At 35.3% G+C, this 18,618-nt stretch overlaps 4 protein-coding genes and 1 long non-coding RNA gene across 5 annotated transcripts in view; 3 read left to right on the top strand and 2 right to left on the bottom strand.

The window, feature by feature from the left end:
• LOC125234508 overlaps positions 1 to 18,618 on the bottom strand; it is an 81,054-nt gene that overhangs the window by 37,308 nt on the left and 25,128 nt on the right. The gene's annotated exons all lie outside the window — the stretch shown is intronic.
• LOC125234514 lies at positions 5,261 to 6,172 on the bottom strand. Its single transcript, XR_007178009.1, has 2 exons — positions 5,940 to 6,172; positions 5,261 to 5,505 (listed from the first exon to the last, which is right to left on the bottom strand). It is a non-coding gene; the product is annotated as an uncharacterized LOC125234514 (long non-coding RNA).
• On the top strand, positions 7,039 to 10,333 carry LOC125234512. Its single transcript, XM_048140777.1, has 4 exons — positions 7,039 to 7,395; positions 8,069 to 8,116; positions 8,640 to 8,678; positions 10,053 to 10,333. Exons 1-4 carry the CDS (start codon positions 7,306 to 7,308, stop codon positions 10,185 to 10,187), a joined length of 312 nt encoding a protein of 103 aa, XP_047996734.1. The 5' UTR covers positions 7,039 to 7,305; the 3' UTR covers positions 10,188 to 10,333.
• Positions 10,997 to 13,356, top strand: LOC125234507 (salivary glue protein Sgs-3-like). The gene is made up of 4 exons (XM_048140772.1): positions 10,997 to 11,122; positions 11,767 to 11,985; positions 12,198 to 12,774; positions 13,164 to 13,356. The coding sequence occupies exons 1-4, from the start codon at positions 11,093 to 11,095 to the stop codon at positions 13,310 to 13,312; spliced, it is 975 nt and encodes a 324-aa protein (XP_047996729.1). The 5' UTR covers positions 10,997 to 11,092; the 3' UTR covers positions 13,313 to 13,356.
• Positions 15,025 to 15,667, top strand: LOC125234510. Its single transcript, XM_048140775.1, has 2 exons — positions 15,025 to 15,109; positions 15,241 to 15,667. Exons 1-2 carry the CDS (start codon positions 15,086 to 15,088, stop codon positions 15,625 to 15,627), a joined length of 411 nt encoding a protein of 136 aa, XP_047996732.1. The 5' UTR covers positions 15,025 to 15,085; the 3' UTR covers positions 15,628 to 15,667.

Here is an 18,618-nt window from a genome sequence, read left to right as displayed (position 1 = left end):
CCGCAGAAATATGACAGACTAGCTTTTGCCCGCGGATTCGCTCGCTTTAGAAAGAGACAAAAAGTAGCCTATGTCACTCTCCATCCATTCAACTACCTCCACTTAAAAAATCACGTCAATTCGTCGCTCCGTTTTGCCGTGAAAGACGGACAAACAAACAGACACACACACTTTCCCATTTATTAATTAGTAAGTAAGTAAGTTGGATTATAGCGGCACCATTTTACTTATTATTTAGTCAAAAGTGTCAAAACACCAAAAAGTCGGGTGCGTCCCACGAGATATAACGTTAATATATATAATTTCATGTTACTAACGTTCAGCAGCAATAATGAACGTTAGATATAACACCAACATCAATACTTTTGTAAGAAATAACGCTGAATTGCCATAATATTAGTTTCACATAACGTTTTTTAGTATAACGTTTACGTTACTTAATTTCAGTTTATATACCATACACAACGGATACCGTTCACCATGCATAACATTTCTTAATATAATATTTAAATTAGCTAATTTCAGTTTAGATATCATACACTAAGTATACCGTCCACCATAAATAAGATTACTTAATATAACGATTATAATATTAGCTTAATATCAGTTTATACACCATACCGTTCTCTATATATAACATTTAACTGTTGCTAAGAAAGTAGGTTTAGGTTAGGTTAGAACTGCGACCCCCACACAAAACTGTTACTAAGAAAGTAGGTTTAGGTTAGGTTAGAACTGCGACCCCCAAACAAAACTGTTGCTAAGAAAGTAGGTTTAGGTTAGGTTAGAACTGCGACCCCCACATAAAACTGTTGCTAAGAAAGTAGGTTTAGGTTAGGTTAGAACTGCGACCCCCATACAAAACTGTTGCTAAGAGAGTAGGTTTAGGTTAGGTTAGAACTGCGACCCCCACACAAAACTGTTGCTAAGAAAGTAGGTTTAGGTTAGGTTAGAACTGCAACCCCCACACAAAACTGTTGCTAAGAAAGTAGGTTTAGGTTAGGTTAGAACTGCGACCCCACACAAAACTGTTGCTAAGAAAGTAGGTTTAGGTTAGGTTAGAACTGCGACCCCCACACAAAACTGTTGCTAAGAAAGTAGGTTTAGGTTAGGTTAGAACTGCAACCCCCATACAAAACTGTTGCTAAGAGAGTAGGTTTAGGTTAGGTTAGAACTGCGACCCCCACACAAAACTGTTGCTAAGAAAGTAGGTTTAGGTTAGGTTAGAACTGCGACCCGCACACAAAACTGTTGCTAAGAAAGTGGGTTAAGTTAGGTTATTATGCATTTAAAATCTTACACACAGAATGAACATTACGCCTACAGTTTTATTGGATTAGTACCAAAGAAGTTAGTATCTGTAGGTCGCAAAGAAACTTTTTTTATATAAATAACATTACGTCACAATGACAATGCTTGCCAAGATGTGTCTGAGATTTGTTTAAAGCAAATCAGAATTAGGAAAAATGTAGTTTTTACATATAAGTTTATCAATAAAAAACGTGTTACAATAAAATGCCTTCCACCAAAGTCCCCGTCGAGATACTTTCTCTGAAATTATGAAAAGCGCTGCCCACTTAAAGAAAAGAATGGTTTAAATTTCATTGATGCATCTAACCAATATTGCAACATATAATTCGTAAATAATAATCAGCAACACCATGGATAAACAGGACGAATGCAAAATGTACGGTACAAGTACTATGCCATACCTTAAAATATAAAATACAGCTTTCAGAAAAAAATTCATACCCATGATCAAGTATGAACCAGAAGTAACAATTTAATCCAGAGAATAATTAACTTTTATCTTGCTCAGTAACTTGCAAAACCTTCAAAATGAAGAAGAATTTTCATTCATCGTTCCGCTTTCAGCCAAATGAATTTGTTCGGGAATTAGGTCTCAGAAAGAACAAAGGGAAAGTAATTACAAGTACTTACATACCTCAAACAAGTAAAAGTGACAGTAATCTTTTAAATAAATTGAAAAATCGGAATTTAGAAAGGACAAGATCTAACTTCAATATTATCAATCCACAAAAACTTGAAAGTTCAGGAAAGGAACAAACATACTTTTTGGACTCGAAGGAAAGAACCCATACTCCTATAGTATATGATAATAAATTAGCACAACTAGCAACACTCAGGGTAAAACTCTTCGCACCTTTGGATAGATTATTGGAAAAGTTCAAATTATTCTTATTTAGCCGCAATAAAAATGCTCGTATCAATACTGATAGATATTGGTTCAAGAGAACAGGGGAGTATCAAAAAACATATAAAAGTGCCACAGAAAGTAAAACTTTTTTTTTAAAGGGACCAGCCGGGGGGATTTCCTCCGCTGACCCCTTACCAAGGGTGGTACTGTTCAGCTTTAGATATCCTAACCCGTACCCATATATTTATCATAGGGTATTTTATAAATATAAGGAAAAGGACAAGAAAGAAGTTGGCGATGACGGAGACAAAAATAAATAGTCAAAAGAGAAAACAGAATCGAAAAAAGAGTGAAACAAATCAAACGTAGTGACAAGGCAAGTTTTGTTATATATTTTTCCCATATCCTGTCAAATGTTGTAATAAAGTCCTTCCATGTCAGAAACATTATTTTTATTTCGTTAAAATAATCTTATTCTTGTTTCATTGTCTAACAGGTAAGACATCTGCCGTTTAAGTCAAAGCGAATGGTTTCACTTTACCATTTACAATTATTATAATATTTATAATTGTAACTCATTAGGAGTCTTACAAGACACGCACTCACAGAAATCAAATGCCTGTGAGTTTTTAAATAGCAATTTCAACAATGCGAAGAAAAGTTTTAAAACTTAATGCAATAACACTAAAGTTTGCAATCAGAAACGGCCTATGCCATCAGAATCCATAATAAATTCAGATCAAATTTGCAACTACAATATAATTTCTTTCAACCCCTTCATTGCAAAGTGGCACTGGAATTTGAGCAGTTGTATGTCCTGTGCCTACCCTGATTAAGAAAACATATACATTAGGTAATTCCGAATGATAGAAATGCTCTGGTAATTGCGAAAGGGGAATCTTGATATGATGGAAATAATGGTGGTTTTGTGCGACTTTCGGAATTACCCGAATGCACCTTAATACTATTTTTACAGTCAAAATTTTGCTTTTTTTGGCTTTTACCGATCAGAGACCGTAATACCTGTGGATAATTTAATGTTATCTATAATTTACTTTAAGTTTTCTGTTGATTGTACTAATCTCTGGTTAACTTGATAATTTTAATTGATATTGACATGAAAATGCAATCAAAATAATGATAAGAAGCAGGTATGAACGCATGTTTATGTAATATACCAAACAATTTACAAAATTATTATTTTTAAATGCAAAACAAATATTGAGATATGAATGGCAGTCATTTCAGTGTATTTATGGTGAGTGTACGTATCACTTAGTATAAATTGTTAGATTTAATATAAATTTAATTTATTTAAAGAAAATAGTGATAATGGTAAAATTTAACAAATTGTATTTTAGATGAGCGTAGCACTAACATACAGCGCCCCTCAAAGAAAATGCATCTCTCGAAGACCTAGCTCATACACTGACGACTCCGGTAGAATAGTTGTAAAAAATAATAAAAATACAAACAATGTTGGAAATAATCGGAACAATAATCAAGGAAATAACAAAAATCGTGGGAATAATGATAAAGGAGGTGTCAATTACTTGACGCTTAATAGGTTAGCACAGTTAAAAAGTGAGACAACCATCCGGCCACGAAAGAGGTGTTGCCCTTACGATTTCGACAGCGAAAAGTGTATTTTCGTGAATGACAGGAAGGTGTGTGGGTATGATTTGAACAGTGGGGGTCCGGAGGCGAACCCCGCGGAACTGACCTTCAATGCGGGCAACGGTTGTATATTTCGTCGGGGACGACTCGAATGTGGGTACATAGATGCACCCTATGAAGGTAATGTGTTTCTTCATCTTGTCTTTTAAACCTTTCATTTTATCTACAGGATTGGCAAATTAATACTTATGAGGCAGATTTTTTGTTGTTTTCTCATGTTAGAGGTAGAATCGAATTTAATGTGATGGTTTGGAATCATAATTGTTTAATAGCGTCAATTTGGATTTGTTTTTTAACATTTATTGTTAAGTAGTTGTATCCTTGCGATGGACTGGTGAAATATTTGTATTTCAATCAAAGCAATCTTTGTTTATACATTGATGCTGCCTTGAAACCCTAAAGACTCAAAAGACGCGATCTTAATAACATAAATTATAATGTACCTACAGCGTAGAATTTGCCTAAAATTTTGAATAATGTCAAAGTATCTGAAAAATTGTTATGGTGAAAAATTCACTTCATATTTCCGCACCTTTTGTAGGTATCCGTCGACCCCCCGTGTACGACAGAACAGAAACTCCTGCCCAAGATAGTGCGGATGATAAAGATATCACGGATCAAACAATCGACGATCAAGACTACGACGATAAAAAGCAGAGACTTGTATATACGATGCATGCGCGCCCAAGAACGAAAACAACTCTGCCAAGCTGCGTGCAGATACGGAGGAAGATAGTTTGTAACACGATTAAAGTATAGAGCATGTGCAAGTACTTTATTTCTTAGCAAAACACTTAAGTGAAAAAAGAGTCCCAAGGCGCAAAGGCCCCCCACGTATCCCGGTCTTGACCCATTTCCCACCAGTACCAGTCCTTATCAAAGTCGTCAAAATCATCTCGCTAACGCAGTCTAGTTTTTCCACGACCCTCATGTTCGATTTTGTGGGACTCAGTGAGTTGGCGTTTTAGCCCACAAGAACAAGTTCAACTAAAAAAATATTCTCGATATGAATAAAAACCTCTAGGTTAACTCCGTCACTCAAATACGCTGGTTCGAATCTAGTTCCCACTGATGGAAGGCTTGTACTTAGTAATTTTTGAATTTATAGGAATGACATCTATTTGTGTTAGAAAATAATGGGCCATTAGTTGAAATGCATGACTGGTGCTGCCCTCTTTGAGACTCCTAAAATGACTTCCAACACTACGACTACTACTACTACGATTACCTAATGTTTGACATGATTCCATAAGGTCCTATACCCATTGCCTTTAGGCAATAAAAACTTACAAGGACCCTACTGGCTAAATGTAGCTAAGCAAGATGTCGCCATAAATTCGACCATTCGAAAGTCAGCTAATCAAACATAACACTTGTAGGTAGGTCTAACGTTTAATGGGATCAAGAAAAACCATACTAATTAGCAGGAAGTAGTTTATCTAATCCCCCCAAAATTTTTCGTAAAAGCTCTACGCATTTGGGGGATTTTGGTTTTACAGTCTGTTGCACTATCACACGAGAGGAAGTCTGGCTGTTTAAAAGTATTTCTTGTTCTTCGCTGTCACTGTCCAGCTGGTGGTCTAGCTTGGTCACGTTAGTGCGGTGGCTAGTTGCATATATTTTGTTTGGCCTCATGTATTTTTTGTCGTAGACTGGCGGTCGGCGAATACCTGGGGATCCAACACGGTAATGTTCATTTTTAGGTCGGCCTTAATGCGTTTTCACATTATCCGAAACGATATCGGATGTCGGACCGACATCCTATACATTACAGGCACTATCTGGAATTTTATCCATTGAAATCCTTACGACATCCGATATCGGATCAGATAATGCGAAAACGGCCATAAGGCAAAAAGCAAAAAAGCTATAAAGCAGAAAGTGACAATCTTTAACGTTACGTGGCAATCGAAATGCAATATGGTTCTGTCACGTGGGTTGCACTACTACAGAAGAGAAGAGATGCTGATGATGATCGGAACGGAACTCTTCACTTCCGCTACATTTCACATCTCATTTTTAGCTGTCTGTGATGTATTTAGTGTTATAATATGTACTTATAATATACAGTATACAGTAAATAAAACGGTAATAAAACGCTTACCATCATACATAGACCTCCGATATCCACATTCGATTCTGCCTCCACGGCGTTGACACAAGTTTGGCAAAATATTCTCAGATTGTCCTCCATTCTTATTGTCCCCTCCTTCCACAGAACGATATGTAAAAATCATGTAAAAGACGATTAATAATGCTCTCGTGTCAAATCTCATTCGGACTAATGAAGTTTTTGTAATAGTAAAATGTAAAATTCTAAGGCACCAGCAAACATAGAACTTGTGTTAACAGAATGGTGGCCGCTCACAGATGTAAGAAGCGCTTGGCATCCGTTGGCTCGTTGGGTGGACGACATCCGGAAAATTGCGGGCCACAACTGCTCAGCAGTGGGCGATAAAGGGCTGATATGATGATGATGATGATGATGAAACATAGAACTGTTGCATAATATACTGCTTGCTTCTCGTGATTTCCTATCATTCTGTTATTTTGGTATTTTAATAAGTAAGTACTTGTTTATTAGCTATCCTGTCTTATTTTTTATTCGTCTCAAATATCTTTAACCTGTAGTTAAATTATGATTCTTAATTAATTTACTACGCGTCAGCTTCACATTTTAATGTTGTGATATTGATATAACATTGAACGACGTAATATTTTTCTTGGCTTCTGGGAGACTCATTAGGGCCTTCTTTATAAACTTTGCATCCTCTCCATTGAATAAAATCATCTTAAACTTGTAGTTTCGATAAAGGGACTTCCTTTTGGAATTACAAGCTTTAAGTCAAAAATCCATCATACTTAAAATAATAAGTTAAGAAAAGAGGCTTAAAATTGCATAAATCCAAATTGACTTAGATGTTTCCAAATACTTTTCATCTTTTAATTTAACAATTTAGACTGTACAGGAACATAATGAAATAAGAATGACTACGCATGTGCCAATAAGTACTAGAATTTTTATTACTTTTGCTTAACGAGATAATTATTTACCTGCCTACAACGATAACAGTATAAGTCGTCATAGGCTTTGATTGTCTTACGTCACTGACTGCAGTAACGTTAGCAGAAAATTGAAATAGAACAGAATTATCAACATAATAATATAACATAAAAAATGTAGGTATCAGAATCTAAAGCACTTTATAAAGAATTTGTTTACCCTGGTGACTCAGTTAAAGCTAGAGTTAGAACTGCAATAGGCCAAAACCATGACAAAATATTATGGAAATCCAAGTACCAAAAATAATGGAGGGAATTAAAGTCGGATGGCACCTTCGAATTTGATGTTTTGAAAGGAATAAATCTAAACAAGCGAATAGTATAACCAATGACACTGGACAGCGTTGCGTTTTTAGCCACGTTTATAATGATTGGTACTACATATTGTTCAGTGGGGGAGATTATGAATGGTGGACAGTCTGAGAGTGGTTTACCAAACATGTGTCAGAGCCGTAGTGGTAGAATCGAATGTGGATATCGCAGATCAATGTATGCAGGTAAGCGGTTCTTTATCTTTTACATTTTTAGCCTTTCGCGGACAATTAATCAACGTGTAGGCCATAAATATAACTTCATTAAATATTAAGTTGCTAAGGGATTTATGTTCTATTTCTCTCTGTTTGACGACCGGTCTGGCTCAGTCAGTGGTGACCCTGCCTGCTAAGCCTCGGTCCTGAGTTCGAATCCTGGTAAGGGCGTTTATTTGTGTGATGAGCACAGATATTTGTTCCTGAGTCATGGATGTTTTCTCTTATATAACTATGTATTTATCTATTTAAGTATGTATATCGTCGCTTAGCACCCATAGTACAAGCTTTGCTTAGTTTGGGGCTAAGTTGATCTATGTGAGGTGTCTCAAACACATATATGTAGATAGGTACAAGTGGCGGCTGGTGAAAATTTCTGATAGGCAACACTGAGCAAAAAAAAACCTAATATTAACCTAACATTAGGTACTTTACTACTTAAATAGTAATCAAATTTAAGAAGTATGAGACAAGCCTGCGGAATCGGCTATATGGACCAGCCGCTGCTGATTGGTACATACCGTCACACCTTCCTTTTCTACGAAATGAATACTTACCTACCCATTTTAAGATCCCCTTTACATTCCCCCAAATTTTTTTTTGTTTTATTTTTGATGACAAAATGTTGGATTATATCACCTAGGTATCCGCCGACCGGCAGTTTACGACACACATCACAAAGGACCAATTGGTGAGCATCGGAACATTAGTGTTCTTCCTATAAAAATTAGGTTATTTTTTAATTATAAGTACTTAATTCTGTGTATAAATACCAAAAAAGTCCAAAAACACGGTAAAATCGCCGTCAATAGAAATTGTCAACAATGTAAACAACCCATTCTATAAAATATCAATATTCTAGCACAATTTTATTACTTTAATAACATAAATATGAATTGATTAAATAACACATGGATTTAGCCAGTATCTGATGAGTTAGAATGAAAATTCATTTTGACAAGGTTTGTTTACATTGTTCACAGCGTCTATTCTTTAGAGTAAATTGACATAACATTATAATAACGTGTCTCACGCTGCTTCTCAAAGTTAAAACAACTATATGCCTTCCATACCACCACAATTTCTACTTGTGAGTTCCTATAATTGGCTCTGTATTTTTCAAAATGTATATTGTATCATTATAATGATTTGAAATTGTCATTACTATAAATAAATAAATATTATAAATAACAATAATGTTGGATTTTGCCTAGGTATTCGTCGACCGCCAGTCTACGATACGAATCACAATGGTGAGCATCACAGCAGTTTCGACTTTCGATTCCTATTAACTGATGTCCCAGATTCTGTATTTGATTTGATGTGTGTTTTAGTGCAACATACCTGTCCACTCTAACCTACTTAACCGTACATACTACCAACATGGTAGAATTAGTTCAAGAACAATTGCAATGATTATGAAGGCATCGCCGGTGCAAATAGTTATTTGTTTTACAAGGGGGCAAAGTCGTTGTTTAACCGCACGTGCCAATATTGATACCCAAGCAATCGAAAGATTCCAATATTGAACCGCGAGCGTAGCGAGTGGTTCAAAAAGTGGAATCTTGAGCGTTGCGAGGGTTTCAAGGCACGTAGGTTAAACAAACTTTGCCACCGAGTGAAACACAAAATTTTTCACCACCCCAACACGAACAAAATACTTACTGACTATAAAATCAAACTAAATCAAATCCAGCAATCTATTCAATAATTATGATTCAAATTAATTATTCGTAGGTTTATTAGTAAGTAAAATAGCATTTTATCCACAAGAGCGCAATTTTGCTATCCGTTTTCGAAAAGTAAAATTGATCTTTAACAGTTGGTGTCGTGAAAATGAAATTATATGTTGCCAACTTATCGCAGGGCTAAGAAAGATGGCTGTCTATCATTTGTCTGTCTGTCACGTATGTAAGTGACGCATTATATGACGAGTGACAAAAACACGACTATGATACGGCCACTGGCCTGCTGACTATAGTTTTTCAATCTGGCCTTAAAAAGTTCACTCCCCCTGGATCTGTCAAATTTGACAGGGGTTTGTTTACACTTTTTTCAAGAGCCAAAAGTACAACTTATAGAATCCGGCCACGATAAGTCTGCAAAGATTTGAACTACCCCGCCTCTGCATGGGTTAACTATTAAACTTCATAATTTCATTAGTTTGACGTTTAAAATTATTATTATTGTTTATTTCGACCCGACGCAAAAACTATGGGGTGTTATAAGTTTGACGTGTCTGTCTGTCTGTCTGTCTGTCTGTCCGTCTGTCCGTCTGTCTGTCTGTGTGTGTGTCTGTCTGTGGCATCGTAGCTCCCGAACGGATGAACCGATTTAGATTAAGTTTTTTTTTGAAAGCTGAGTTAGTCGGGAGTGTTCTTAGCCATGTTTCATGAAAATCGGTCGGTTTTTACAAAATTTTAAAAATTGTGCTTGGTTTTTAGTAAAAACATGTTTACATGACATTACAGTAAAACCAATGCGTCACGAAACTAAGATAACAAAAAAGAGAGAAAATAAAGAGAATTGGTCGATGACATCATCAAATAACATCTGCACTGGCGAGGCTGTGAAAATCGTTGGAAACTTATCTTGGATTACCTATAATGACAAAAACCTTTACCTAGGTATTCATCACCCGCCAGGCCACGACACACAAAACAACCAGGAACCCCCCACAGCCCAACCAGACTTCCCCCAAACAGACGACGAAGCTGATGAGGAAGAGCTCAGTAGTGAAGAAGAAGAAAAAGTCTTATTAAATAAAGATAATACCATCCGGTTTAAAATAATAGTTCCAAGGGCAACAAGAACTAGCGAAACACCATGTCAAGAGCTTTTGCGAAAAATTTTGGGAGACGTGGATAAACTTCTTCCCTGTTGATATGGTTAGGTTTCCATAGTTGGATCATTAAATTATGTACCTATATGTATTCTATCATTATTATCATTATGTTGCTCGGAAAATGATACAATACAAGTACCTTTTGTAAAGGAAGTACCAAAAGTAAGGAAGTTCGTAAAGAAGGAGGTAAGGATTAGATAGGTTAGCTGGAAGAGATCCGTTATAGGGAAAAGCTCGCCTTTGTATCTCTATTCCTACAAATTGTATTTATTTTAATAAAAAAAATGTACTATATAAATACAATAAATTACAATTCAAGTTACAATACATTTCAATTAATAACCGTATGTCAAGTTACCCCGAGTTATGACCCATAACGGTCATAAATAAGCAAGTGTGGCTAACAAAATCTTTGCCAATCGGACCTCTTAGCACAACTTGGCTTGTCGCGCGCGAGTCCATACTTGAAGTCGCGCTTGATGTATGGACTCGCGCGCGACAAGGCAGGTTGTGCTAAAGGGTCTGATTCTAGTATTTTTTACCCCGACTCGAATGACAAGTGTCATTATACATTTTCTATCGAGTTTGAAAAGTAGGTACCTAATGAAAATCAAGTGTCGGTATTGTGATCAGTTGTTCAAGTATCCAAATTGTTTAAAATCGTAATATTCTATTCTATTATAAGATTGATCTCAGTTAGGAGTAGCACACGTAATATTCGTAAAACGGTAATCGGGATTTTATATTTTAATTTATATCGATATTGGTTGGTACTGATTGCTAAGTTAATTAAAATATCCATATACCGTGACGAGAAGGGACATGAAAAGCCGCTATGCCACTATAGTTATGGTAAGTCATATGTTTTATTTCTATGTACTTTTTTATAATAGTTATTTGTTATACAAGGGGGCAAAGTTGTATTTTAACGCCGAGTGTGGAATTGAAAAACGAGCAAGTGAAAGGATTCTATAGTTGAACCACGAGCGAAGCGAGTGGTTCGAGAATAGAATCCTGAACTTGCGAGTTTTTTAACACACGAGAAGTAAAATACATTTGCACCCGAGTGTAACACAAAACTTTTCCCCTCACTATAGCGAGGAAACTACAACGCAAAAAATGCGTTTATCACTGCTTCCAGTAGTTCCACAAGTGGTAAATCATCTTTATTACTAGATTCACCTACTTTTATCAATTTTAAAGCAGTTAATTTGACTTTATTCAAGGTCAAATTACTTTACCCACTAGTTGATAAAATGCGTTTTTACCCGCTGGATTAAAGGACAAAACACGTGTTTCCGAGCTAGTGAGGGGAAAAATTATAAGTAGGTTATTTCCAAATAAATACTTATTGTCAGGCTTAGCTGAGTCAGGAACGATTTTGGTAGCCTAGACATTTTTCTATCAAAACTAGCTTAATGCAAGTCACTTGGGTTGGGACAGCTCTCTTATTAAGATAAAAAAACAATAATCAGTTATTCTTTCAAAATGTCCAGATGACCGTAACTCTAGCATACAGTGCCCCCATTGAATACGAGTATGTCTCCCTGGAAGTAACTTCGAGCAAACCAATCGAGCGACGAAACGACAATGCTCCCTGTTGCCAATCAGGGTCGCCAAGCTGCTGCCCTTATGACTATGATGACGCATGTGAGACGGCTAAGAACAGGACGCTGTGTGGGTACAATAAAAACCAGAAGAAATCAGATGAAATGGTAAGATTGTTGGTAGTACGAGCCCACTGAATTCATTCGCCGGATGATAATGGTGTTATTTATGAAATTATATTCTACTGCCTATTTATGTTGTTGAAACGTGCGCTTCCTTCTACTGAATGCCACACCCTGACAACTAAAAATTGACGCTATTTCAATCTTCTTCTGTTTTATTTCACCTAATTTAATACTTAAAAGCCATTTTATTACAGACAAACGTATCGATATACGGTCTTCCTTGTCGGGTAAACGATGATCGTCTCGAATGCGGATATAACGGGCCTTACATAACTGATCGGATACCAAATATTCAAACCAATACTCCCCCACCAATAAATAACAATCATAAACAAAATAACCAAAACCAAGACTGTTGTAATTGTTGTAACAAAGAAACTACTAAAGCCGCTGATTGTATAACAACAGAAATTCCTACAACATCAACAACAACTAAACCAACTGATCCGACACCTAACATTCAACCAATACATAATCCTCAAAATAACCAAGACTGTTGTGATTGTTGTAACCAAGAACCTAGTACAGTGGATGATTGCACAACAACAACATTGCCTACAACAACAACAACAACGCCAACAACAACAACAGCAACGCCTACAAAAACAAAAAAACCTATAACAACACCTACGCCTACAACAACACCAACAACAGAAGCCACTACTGTAACGACTATAAAAACTACAGCGTCCACCACCAGCACTAGCTCGACTACTACAACAACCACAACTAGTACCACCACCCCAAAACCTATCACCACCATTGAATACGGTAAGTATTTTTCAGTAAGTACATAATATACGGTGCTTTTTTTTCGCACTAGTTTGCAAAGTATGTACTACATTTCTTGTTAGGTCGAAACTTCAAAGGGCCCTATTTATTTTACCTGTTTGTAACTAGAAACTGAAATAAATATCATGAAACACATATACTGAAAGAAATGATCAAGGTCTCCAAGTGTTCAAAGCTGTATTCAAACCAGCGTCCCTCGATAGCTACGGATGCCTGAATCACTCAGCCATTCGGTCCCGGTGGCAAGGGTCGAAAATTTCAAGTATATGACACAATTACCGAAGGCGTGTGGAATACAAATTATTTTCAAAATATTTTCTATGAAGATACTTAATTTGTTCTAAGAGCCTGTTTGTAATTGTTTCCAGAACAAAGCACAAAGATCAGGAAGTTGGATTTCACTGTCACAAAGAAAGCTACATCATGCGCGACCGTGGAGGAGAGATGTGTTATCATCTACGATAGTCCCTGCATACCGGAGCAACCTTGTGGGCAGGTTGATATTAGTGACGAATAGAAAGCAAGCTTCAACAGGGCAATAATATAAATGTAATAACATCTTAGATAATTAATATCCTTTTCCCTGGGTCTAATATCATTCTACTTCAGAAGTTGCATAATTACATGTATCGATATATTAATTATAATAATTATAAGAAACTATGACTACACTTATAAACTATATTAGCTTATATACAGGGTGCCCGGTAATTAATGGACAACCTTTTATCCACCAAGAGGGCACCTTATACTGGTCCAGAAAATCGACTTTAAGGTTTAGTAAAAGTCGCCTGGTTTTCGAGATTTTCACACTTTTTAAAATTTCAATGGATATTAATGCACAACCTTTTAACCACCAAGAGGGCACCTTATACTGGTCCAAAAAACCGACATTAACGTTTAGTAAAAGTCGCCTGGTTTTCGAGATTTTTACACTTTTTAAATTTTTAGGTAGTATTAAAATTTTAAAAAGTGTGAAAATCTCGAAAACCAGGCGACTTTTACTAAACCTAAAAGTCAATTTTCTGGACCAGTATAAGGTGCCCTCTTGGTGGTTAAAAGGTTGTCCATTAATTACCGGGCACCCGGTATACGAGTAAAATAGGCCCTTCAGGCATTGTAGGTACCAAGGATGCTGGTGACATTTCCTCAATATCTTAGATAGTCCTCTGGGACCTGTATTTATAAGTAATATTACTGATTCATCGTAAAAATTCTCGGTCATAAATAAGTACCTACAGCAATACGCTGTACTTATTTATGTAAGTTATTTTTTGGAATGCTTAACCTTATTGCTAAATATAAAATTAAATTAATTTGAAAATCCATTTCCTACAATAAGTACCTATTTTATTAAATACCAAACCAACACATTCCTTGTTTGTGTGCAATTCAAGGTAGTTTTGCAAGGATTCCGTCTTGCTAAAATTTGTAGAGTTTTTATAAGCTACTTGACCCTTTTGTAAAGTCCGTCGTATATGATTAAGTACTGTCCAATTAACCGAAATAAAATATTAGGTACCATATTTTATTATGACTTAAAAACAGAAAAAATATTTTTAAAGTATACTTTTACGTAATGAGGCGAAAACAACACAGTCATGTTAATCTATAGATTATCTGTGCATCAGGTCATTCTACTCGAAAACAACATTTTCTGACTTTTTAAGTATGAAGGCATAGAGTTCAATATGCAGTGATTGTTTTGACATGCAGTAAGGTTCGAATTCGATGACGTCACATACATCGCTGACAGCGTTTTCAGTGGCCAAAATAAATAAAAAATTACACACAGTTTTAATCGAAAATACGTAGTCATCATACACTTTTAATATATCTATAAATCAAATCAAAATCTATAACTGTTTTTTTTTAATGTCAAATACTACAGAAGACATTCATTTATTGTGCCAAATTCGATATGTCTAGTAGCCTATTGCCTATTTGTCGTTATGCAGTATATTAAAATTACCACAGTAATATCAAGTTTAGTTCAAAAATATTTTTAAAAAGCTCCCAAAAATGTGACTAATTTTTTATTTATGTGTTGCTGTACTCGTATGTATTATAGTTTGCCTAATTTGAATAAAAAAAAAAAATGTCTTACGCAATAAATATTATGTTTTAATATTATTAATTCGTAGTTAACTAGTCAGCAACGTTGATTGCGAAATTGCATGCCCAGCTAATTCGTACTGAAATACAGTTTGCTGGATTTATAGCATTGAGCTATAAAAATGATTTAATTAAAATGAAACTTTAACAAACATGGAATAAAAACCACATCACCATGTCATACATCAGTATTTTTATGGTAAGTATCAAGTATCAAAACATGTACTTATTGATTTTCCATTAAATCATTATGGCAGAACGTTCCTGATGCTTCTCAGTGCATAGTTCTACCATTTGTGGGACATATGGATTACTTTCTTTTCTTTTCAGATGAGCGTGGCCATAACCTACAGTGTTCCCATAGAAAATAGCACAGTTACCCTGAATTCTACAAGTATTAGTTCTACCTCAAATGTCTCTACAACTCTAGACAAACCTATCCTTCGAAATCTGGAAGACAATACTCCAGGAAAGTGCTGCACTGATCCGTCAAAAAAGTGTTGTCCGTACGATTACGACGCTAATAAATGTGAAAGTATAGAAAGTAGGAAGCTTTGTGGATATAATAAGAACCAGAAGAAACCTGATAGTGCTCCAGTTCATGTTACCAAGATGGGTCTGGATTGTAAGATAGTTGAGGAACGCGTTGAGTGTGGGTACGAGAAAGGACCTGAAGTTGCGAATCTGGAATCTAAAACTGGACCACAAAAATCATAGTAACTAAAAAATATACAGCGCTATAAATAAAGTCGCAGAATGTGATAATGATAATGCATATTATAACCATCACCAAACATTTGGCTCATTTTACTTAACAACTTGGCTTAATGACTATCGTTACCACTAAACGTTCTACTAAGTAAAGTTACTCGTGAAGTCTGCTACGCCATTATTTATAGACCTACTCAATATTTGGACAGATAAATGTAACATAGGTATTGACTATCTTATTTAAATACTAAAAGCTAGAAATACACCAAGGTTTTGTGGACATGCACAATTAAACAAGTTATAACAGCAAGCTACTAAAACAAAAGTGAAATAACCATTTTTTCCATAAAATTAAGTTGACGTCTTATCAATAGTGAGTGGCGGACATGAAAGGCTGCCATATCACTATTTTTATGGTAAAGTGCATTTTTAATTAATTACCTTCCACACATAACATGCTTTCAATTACTTACGCTTATTTTAATTCTTCACTCAACATTGCAACTATTTTTCTCCAGGCGCCTGAGTTAACTGCTTAATGGACTTTGTCTTGTGTAGAGATGGGCGGCGGGAAAATACCCGGGGTAGATATCGGGTATTTACCGGGTATTTACCCAATCTACCCGATATTTACCTTTTCTACCCTAATGGGTGGGTATAAATAAATATTGTAATAAAATGGGTCATAAATTGAATTTAATCGTGAAAAAATGTTTTCTTGGTATTGTATAATATATTTATATTTTATTAATATAGTTCTATAAACATATATCGAAGTATTTGTATTGAATAAGGAATTTGTTAAATATCATTGACATGCTTGTGTGTTAGTTACCTCCTCCTCCTAAACGGCTGAACCGATGGGGATGAAATTTTGTGTGCTTATTATAGTTCCTCTCAAGTAACAATTTCTGGTCCTATAGTGGTCGAGGACACCAAATTAAATCACACTAAATGGTCCTATAAATAGTCTATATTGGTACTGTAGAGCCGATTTGGCGCAATTTGCAGCCATTTAGTGATATAATAGGCCTATAGCAGTATCATCCGTGACGTTTAAGGTCTATAATGGTGATGTAATGATGACTTGTGCTAATTTGTTGACATAGAGGACACAGTAACGCTATTATAGTATCAATTTATGCTATAGTAGCATTTGAGATTCCGTTATACAGGTTATTTTGTTCTATAATAGCAGTTGCCGTCCCTTTTAATGCGAAATTTCTAAAATAATTTAATGTGTGTAATATTTAACAAAAACTGTTCTAAACGAGGAACTTAACGAAAAGTGGCGTGTGAACTTGTGAAGTTTAGTGTCAATTAACATAATTTGGATTACGTATACTTCCATCATTAGAATCATCATCATCATCATCATCATCATTACTGCAAAAAGGTATGCGATGGAAATTTTACCGTTAAAAGAATATTAGTTTAATGGAGTATTTTAAATGCGCCCTCGATTTATACATGTTTTGAATAAAATAAATAAATATAATTCAATACAATAAAATTATTGGCACCATAGTTTCTACTATGGATCCAAGAAGTAAAACATACGCTTTTATAGTTCGACTATATCACTTATCATACGCATTCACTGCCATAAGCCCGCCATCGTGGATTCAATTAGGGTTGCATGAGAATTTAACTATGATCCAGTTTAACTTATAAGTTCTTTATATAGAAAACAATACTTGTTTTCAATGTTTTACTATAGAAAGATCTTTTAAACAGTATTAATAAATGTTGTTTTCTTTTTAGTATGAAAAATCTAAACTACAATTGGTCGCTATGTGTATTTTTAAAGTTAATTTCTAGAAAAACACTGTACGGAACCAGATACCGCATCTTTGGCCTGATTTCATAATTACGATGTATAAACACCTTAAAGCAGCCTTTTAAGGTCAAAATTGTCATTTAAAAGTAATCGTTTTCTACTCTTATATATCTGATTTGGTTTATAAAACATATAGTAAACTCAGCTATAACGCTATTGTGTTTTAAAAGAGATACCGAAACCATTATTCAACAGGTCTGTGATATTTAAAGAGTCATTGTGGCGTATACGGCGATGAGATATAAAAGGCATTTGAAAACGACTATAACCTTTTCAAAGCTATATAAACGTATCCTGAAAACTTCATTATACAGCAAAATAGCTCTATAATGGTATTCATATCACTACTATACAGTGTTAAATACTATAGCAGTGTTTTCCAAAACCACTATATCCAAAAATAGTGGTATAGTTAGGTTTTAAATCTCTTAAAACACAACTACTAAAAATACTATAAGCGGCTTGTTGGTAACCTTAATAGCGCAAATTGATAGCATAACAGTGATTCCTAACACTATTATACAATAATATTGTTCTTATTTGATCCTGTTAGAGACCAGGCCTATAACGGCTCTATAAAATGGTGATATAAACGTTTACATCACTTCCTAATAACACCTTTTAGCTGTATAACACAACAACTATAGCGGCTTGTCGGGAACCTTAATAGCGCAAATTGATTGCATAACAGTGATTTCTAACACCATTATACAGTAATATTGTTCTATAATAGTCATATTTGATCCTGTTATAGACCAGGCCTATAGCGGCTCTATAAAATGGTGATATAAACGTTTACATCACTTCCTAATAACACCTTTTAGCTGTATAACGCAACAACTATAGCGGCTTGTCGGGAACTTTAATAGCGCAAATTGATTGCATAGCAGTGATTCCTAACACTATTATACAATAATATAGACCTATAGTAGTCATATTTGATCCTGTTATAGACCAGCACGGGAAGCATGGTCGCGCGATAGACGATAAAATATCAGGCCATCCCTATCGCACTTACAAATAGTGCGATAGGGATGGCCTGCTATTTTATCGTCTATCGCGCGACCATGCTTCCCGTGCAGGCCTATAGTGGCTCTATAAAATGGTGATATAAACGATTACATCACTTCCTAATAACACCTTTTAGCGGTACAAGC

The sequence above is a fragment of the Leguminivora glycinivorella genome, chromosome 16 (genome assembly GCF_023078275.1).
Source record: "Leguminivora glycinivorella isolate SPB_JAAS2020 chromosome 16, LegGlyc_1.1, whole genome shotgun sequence".
NCBI classification, from domain to species: Eukaryota; Metazoa; Arthropoda; class Insecta; order Lepidoptera; family Tortricidae; genus Leguminivora; species Leguminivora glycinivorella.
The sequence above is the reverse complement of the archived record's forward strand: the minus strand, read 5'-3'. Positions and strand labels throughout refer to the sequence as shown.

Coding starts and splice junctions, on each gene's coding strand:
- LOC125234512 (XM_048140777.1), top strand. CDS start 7,306: ATGGTGGACAGTCTGAGAGTGGTTTACCAAACATGTGTCAGAGCCGTA. Junction 7,396..8,068: donor TCGCAGATCAATGTATGCAG/GTAAGCGGTTCT, acceptor TATATCACCTAG/GTATCCGCCGACCGGCAGTT. Junction 8,679..10,052: donor CTACGATACGAATCACAATG/GTGAGCATCACA, acceptor ACCTTTACCTAG/GTATTCATCACCCGCCAGGC.
- LOC125234507 (XM_048140772.1), top strand. CDS start 11,093: ATGAAAAGCCGCTATGCCACTATAGTTATG. Junction 11,123..11,766: donor GCTATGCCACTATAGTTATG/GTAAGTCATATG, acceptor CAAAATGTCCAG/ATGACCGTAACTCTAGCATA. Junction 12,775..13,163: donor TATCACCACCATTGAATACG/GTAAGTATTTTT, acceptor AATTGTTTCCAG/AACAAAGCACAAAGATCAGG.
- LOC125234510 (XM_048140775.1), top strand. CDS start 15,086: ATGTCATACATCAGTATTTTTATG. Junction 15,110..15,240: donor CATACATCAGTATTTTTATG/GTAAGTATCAAG, acceptor TTTTCTTTTCAG/ATGAGCGTGGCCATAACCTA.